Source organism: Camelus ferus, chromosome 18 (genome assembly GCF_009834535.1).
Source record: "Camelus ferus isolate YT-003-E chromosome 18, BCGSAC_Cfer_1.0, whole genome shotgun sequence".
Classification (NCBI taxonomy): Eukaryota; Metazoa; Chordata; class Mammalia; order Artiodactyla; family Camelidae; genus Camelus; species Camelus ferus.
In genome coordinates, this window is record NC_045713.1 from 14,560,204 (window position 1) to 14,566,252 (window position 6,049).

The window sequence follows — 6,049 nt, forward strand, 5'->3', positions numbered from 1 at the left end:
ATTTTATGTTATTTATTTTGGGTGGGTAATTAGGTTTATTTATTTATTTACTTTTAATGACGGTACTGGGAATTCGACCCAGGCCCTCATGCGTGGTAAGCATGTGCTCTCCCACTGAGCGGTACTCCCCACTCAGCAAATTACATATTTTAAAAATGGTACAGTTGCATAGTCAAAATTTAAAACTTCTGTGTTTCAAAGGACACCATGGAAACAGTGAAAAGACAATCCACAGAATGGGAAAAAAATATATTTGCAAGTGATATATGTGATAAGGGACTCGTATCCAGAATTTAGAAACTCCTCTTATAACTTAAAAATGGAAAGACAAATAACCGAATTTAAAAATGGGCAAATCAGAGTATACATTTCTCCACAGAAGATAGACAACTGGACCATAAGCACTCGAAAAAAGGCTCAACATCATTAGTCATCAGGGAAATGCAAATCAAAATCACAATGAGACCCCACGTCATATCCACTAGGATGACTAGACTCAAAAAGACATAATAGTAAGTGTTGTTGAGGATGTACAGAAACTGGAACTTTCCTACACTGCTCCTGGCAATATAAGATGGTTCTGTCACTTTGAAAACAATCTGGTGGTATCTCAAAAAGTTAAAAACGTACTTACCATATGACCCAGCGAATCCACTCCTAGGTAGAATTCAAGAGAAAAGCATGTCCACACAGAACCTTGTCCGCGAATGTGCGCATCGGCATTATTCACGATGGCCAAATGGTGGAAACGACGCAAATGTCCATCAGTAGGTGGATGGGTGAATGCAAAGGTTTCCAGAGATGAAACGCAGAAATGTTACTTGCAGCTGAAGCAGGAGCAGCTCCCTTCTGTCTCTGACCTGGAATGGGAAGAAGGATCTGGACTTCCTGGGTGTGGAAAGGGGGTTTCAGACAACTGAATGGGCTTCTAAGGGGCAGGGTGATGCTAGCTGGGTCCAGTTGACCCAAGTGAGACTTTGAGCGAGGAAGTGGGATTTGTAGGTCTGCCCTCCGGGGTGCACACAGGTGGCCCCTAAAGAGCCCGGGTCGTCCTGTCATCCTGGAGGATATTAGAGATTGAATTGTATTCCCCCCAAATTCATATGCTGAGGTCCTAACCCGCAGCTGCTCAGAATGTGACCTTATCTGGAGATGGTGTCCTTACAGAGGGAATCAAGATAAACTGAGGTCACTAGGGAGGCCCTAATCCAGTATGACTGGCGTCCTTATAAAAATGAGACCTTAGGAGACAGATACATCCACAGGGAGAAAGCCGCGTGACCATGAAGACAGCGGTCTACCAGCCCGGGTAGGGCCTGGAACACACCCTCCCTCATTGCTCTCAGAAAGATCCAAAAGTGCTGACACCTCAATTTCAGTATTTAGGCTTCATGGTGAGAGAGTAACTTTGTGTTGTTTGGACACCTGTCTGTGGCACTTAGTTGGGGCCGCCCTGAGACACTGATGCAGAGGGCAAGGTGATGGCTGTGCTGAGCAGTGAGGGGCTTTGGCCCCAGCCTGGGGCATTCGGGAGCAGCTGGGAGGTGGGCCAAGCTGTGTGAGACAAAAGCTAAGGGGCTGCCCAGGGCCTGGGAGACCCCTGCAGCGGGGCCTCCAGATTGTGGGGCCCCAGAAGGGCTCAGGAGAGCTGGGTCAGCAGGGCCCAGACGGTCATCAAAGCTTCCTTCCGCTCCTCCTGAGGGCTGTACCCTGGGCCACAGGCAAACAGTCAAGGTCCCCCAGCCACCGCTCCAGGGGCCTGTGTGTCAGTCTGCACAGGTCCTGGCCTGGGGAGCCCACCTCAGGGATCTAGCAGGTCCGGCCACATTCTGAGTGAAGGGCACCTACAGAACCTTCCCTGGTCTTTGGAGCTGGGGTGCCGTGTGTTCAACGGACCTGGTGACGATTCCCCTGGACCTCGACCCCACCTGGATAAGTTCCTCTTCCAGACTTCCGGAAGATTACTCAACCTGCTTCCCCAGGTCTGGACTTTCCCTCTGCCCCTCCTGTCTCTCAGGTTGACATGGTTGGAGATGAGGCCGACCCTGGACTCAAAAGATTCCCATCCCAGCTCCGGGTGGAGGGGCCACAGCTGGGGACTGCGAGTGTCAGGGACATGCCTTCACCGTCCTAGGCCCCTCAGACCTCAGTCTCACTTCCTTCTGACTCTGCCCTCTCTCTCTATTTTTGCTACACACACACACACACACACACACACACACACACACACACACACACACAGAGTCAGCCCTGCATCCTGCCCTGGGCTGGCCCCACCCTGCCCTGCCCCTCCCGTGCTCTTATATTAACTGGCTATCAGAAGTCAGCGCAAAGCTCAGCTGGTGCTCTGTGCTGGACGGTCTGAAAGGTGATGGGCTCAGGGGACACCCGGGGTGGGGGAGGTGGGTCTGCATCAAAGGACCTTCCAGGGTGCTGGGAGGGCTGCTTTCCTGAAACACTTTTCCTCACACTTATTCCTCCCCACCAGGTCTCAGCAGAAGAACCTGAACAATCATGTGTTTCTCCAGGGTGAGTGAGAGCCAGTGGTGGGGGAAAAGGTGGGCCCCCGAATCCCATTTCCCCTATGTCCCCATCTCCCACCACCACAGGCCCCTCACCCCTGCTGATTTGTCCACATGCCCCTGGCTCTGTCCTATCCTCCCTGGGCCGGGGGGGAGGCTGCTGGGGAAGTAGCGGGTCAGAGGCATGTGACCTGTGCAGTTAACAGGGCCTGAGTCTCATAAGGACCCTGGTCACCGTCCTGAAATTCTGACTGATTGTTAACAAAGGCCGTAAGGTTTCCTTTTGCTCTGAGCCCTTTACTTTATGTGGCAGGTCCTGGTTGTGGGGCCAGGATTCCCGTCTGGGAGGTCAGTTCTGGGGGCCTCACTACGTGCATGTGCCTTTGTGTGGGTGCGTGTGAGTCCGGAGACACCGAGGAAGAAGTTACAGGACAAGGGTGCTGCTTCAGGAACTGGATGCAATGTGCTTGTGGGGGGAGCTGGAAGCCGAGGCACTGGAGTGTAGAAGCATCAGACGTCCCAGCAGACCCTTTCCACCTGGGAAACCTGGGGGAGGCGGCTGGGAGGTGCTGGCCCCGAAATTTCGACATTGTCTCTCAGGTGCTGGAGCAGCAGCTGAAACCTGCATTGGCCTCAGTGTCTATTCCTTCCCTCTGGGGTGCCCTCCAGCCTCCCCCTGAGTACCACTCCCCCCACCTCAATTGTGAGGGTCACCAGAAGCTCCTGGGAGCTCTGGGCCACGTGACAACGGGTCGGGGAATGAATGTTGAGGGGTGATCCAGGGCTCAGTGGCCCGGCCCCAAGAGGAGGGCGACGTGGTCAGCAGTTTGTCCCCGGGGGCAGCCCAGATGTTTCTCTTGCCCCGTTTCATGTGAAGTGGGGGCTGGCAGAGTGGAATCGGGATGACTTAAGGTGGGCCAATGGGTGCCCTGCACACTGTGACTGGCATTGTCTGCACAGTCATCGGAAGCCAAGGTGCACAGCCCCAGATTAGGGTCATAAAGTGCAGGGTCTCTGGAGCACCTCCACGACCTTGGGTCGGGCTAAGTGTCTGGGGGTGAGAAGTAGTGGGGGCCAGGGGCCTGCAGGGTCAGCGGTTGTGGAGAGCAGCTGGCTGAGGACCCCTGTATCCCTGTCACCACCTCAGAGAAGAAAGGACAGTGCCAACACCTCCCTCGGCCAGCTCTCACCTGGGAGCACAGAGGGTTAGGCGTCTGGGAATCAGGCTGACCCTGCACACTCCAGGGTGATGCTCCCACTTGTATGTTTGTGTATCTGTGGTGAGAAAGAGTGAGTGCGTGTGTGTGTGTCTGTGTAACAGGTGTTGGGGTTCACAATGTAGCATAAACCTGTGGGTCACTCTTACCTCCACAGAATGTCCCAGAGCACATTGCTGTTCTGAGGGCCAGTATGGTAAGAAGCTCTTCCTCGTGTATGGTGGGGGGGATGAGGGAGGCTGGGTTCTGCTGGGTGAAGCTTAGAATGTTCTGGGCCACTTGGGACCTGGAGGGAGAAGGACCAGGCCTCTTTGTCCCAACTCTGTCTCTCTTCACAGCACAGGAGTGTAGATGACTTCTGTGATACAGTGGAAAGTCTACCCAATGAAAATGCAGAGGTAGGTGTGTCTCCATGCTGCCACTCCCATGCCCTCTCCACTTTGGGTGGGTGGGGCTGCTTCACAATGATGGTGATGATGAAGGGGCAGGTCAGAGCTCATTCCTTACACCGGACAAAATTCACACCCGTGTGGCAGCACAGTGCACAGGTGAAGGATACGGAGCTCCAGGGGTGCGGAGGGAGGTGCCCAAGTCCCAGGGCAATGATGGCAGAGCAGCGGTGACACACGCTTGGTCCCCAGGCACCTGGGCTGACCCCTCACCTGGGGGTGACAGGGCACAGATGAGAACAGGCTGGGGTTTGGGGATAAGACTGCAAGTGAGAGAGAGTGGGGGGATTTTAAACCAAGTGATGTTTTCTCTGCAGGTGCAGCCAGCTCTAGAAAAGCTAGAGGTGAGTTTGGACCTTGCCCCTCCCCTAAGGTGGGTCCGCAGGGTTAGGATCAGCCAGGTTATTGGGCCTGGGCTGCTGGCTCCCTTCTGAGTCTCCTAGACCCATGGAGGCCACCGTGGGGACCACAGACCTCAGCAGACAGGGGCAGGAGTGCAGCCTGCACACTTCCTCTCCCCAGGACCAAATTAATGAGGACATGCTTGAAGCTGTGGGTGCTACCATTGAGGACAATGTCTCGGTGAGTTTGAGCCACCGTCTCTGCCCCTTGCTTCCCCTCCACCCCTGCTCCCTCTTGACTTTGGTGCTGCCTTGTGTGTCCATAGCTCCCCTGAGCGGGGGATGGAGGATTGGCCCCTGAGAGGTCAGAAGGTGTAGACTCCCTGGCACCAGCTTCCTGGGCAGCACACAGTGGCCAGAGCCCTGCCCTCCACTCAGTGCCTGATGAGAGCATGTGTGCCAGGTGCTGGCCCATAGGCGAGTCCGCCAGCAGCCAGGTATTTCCAACTGTTTTTGCCCCGGAGGCGAATTGTGGGGCCAGCCAAGGTCTGGGAAAGGTCCCCGTGTCTGCAGAGCTGTTGGCAGGAAAGCAGGCAGCTTCCACGTGTGGGCTTCCGTCTTCCAGAGAGACTCTCCCAGAGGCTAAGAGACCTTGGCCCGGGTCACGACCTGAGGCTCCATCTGCCCAGGTGGGTCCCTGAACAGCCTCCTATCCCTGCAGGAATCTGCTCCCTTGCTTTCCGAGCTACGTCTCAGAACCCAAAGACCTGCTGATCCTGACGTGATATATGATGGCCCAGAGGTCCAGGAGCCTGAGAGCATTTGGGACAGGGTAAAGAGAATGTTTGATGTGCTGATGCAGAAATGGAGCGATGCACTGGCCTGGCTGTGGAAGAAGGTGGCTGCCTGCCTACAGTCCTTGGGCAACGCGATTGAGGCCATCTGGAGAAAGTTCAAAGGTTTCTGCTCCTCTCTGGGGCAGCTCTTCAAGAGCTGCATCACTGTCTAGGGGCCCCACGGGGTCCCGGAGGGGGTTGTCACCCTTGATCCTTCCTTGACAACCTCCTTCTCCACACATTCAGGGTGGATAAGACGCCCTACTGCCCGGAAAGCTATCTCTTACTGGGCTTCCTGTTTTCACCCTGGTACTTTGATCTTAATAAAAAATCAACCTATCCAAATGGAGTGCCTGTGGGGATGGGAGGTGCGGGCCCAGCGGTTACAGGGAGAGGTCATGAATCAGATGGATCCAGGCCCGGGGTCCTGACTCTAGGTGAGGAAGGAGAAGCCACCAGGCTCTCTAATCCATGACTGGGGACACTGGGCACACACACTGTTTATGGGCTGTCTGGTGGTGAGGGCTGGAAGATTTTAGGCCAGTGTGTGACTTAGCACAGTCCCTGAGGCACAGCAGGTGCTCAGTAAGTGGCCACTCCCCGGACACAGGGAGTCAGTGAGGGGCTTGGGCACCCTCTTTTCCTCTCCTGACCTCTGTTATTGGGCCTCCAACCCTCCAGCTG

General features: G+C 54.9%; 1 protein-coding gene across 2 annotated transcripts; it reads left to right on the forward strand.

Annotated features, from left to right (window-relative positions):
• The first annotated feature begins 2,288 nt into the window (after positions 1 to 2,288).
• Positions 2,289 to 5,710, forward strand: IL32 (interleukin 32). 2 transcript variants are annotated; one of them, XM_014566596.2, is made up of 7 exons: positions 2,289 to 2,368; positions 2,489 to 2,529; positions 3,897 to 3,935; positions 4,078 to 4,137; positions 4,506 to 4,532; positions 4,711 to 4,770; positions 5,251 to 5,710. In XM_014566596.2, exons 2-7 carry the CDS (start codon positions 2,515 to 2,517, stop codon positions 5,536 to 5,538), a joined length of 489 nt encoding a protein of 162 aa, XP_014422082.1. In that variant the 5' UTR covers positions 2,289 to 2,368; positions 2,489 to 2,514; the 3' UTR covers positions 5,539 to 5,710. The 2 variants fall into 2 exon arrangements, with proteins under 2 accessions (XP_014422082.1, XP_014422083.1); XM_014566597.2 differs by lacking the exon at positions 3,897 to 3,935 and having other exon boundaries at positions 2,346 to 2,368.
• The last annotated feature ends 339 nt before the right edge of the window (positions 5,711 to 6,049 follow it).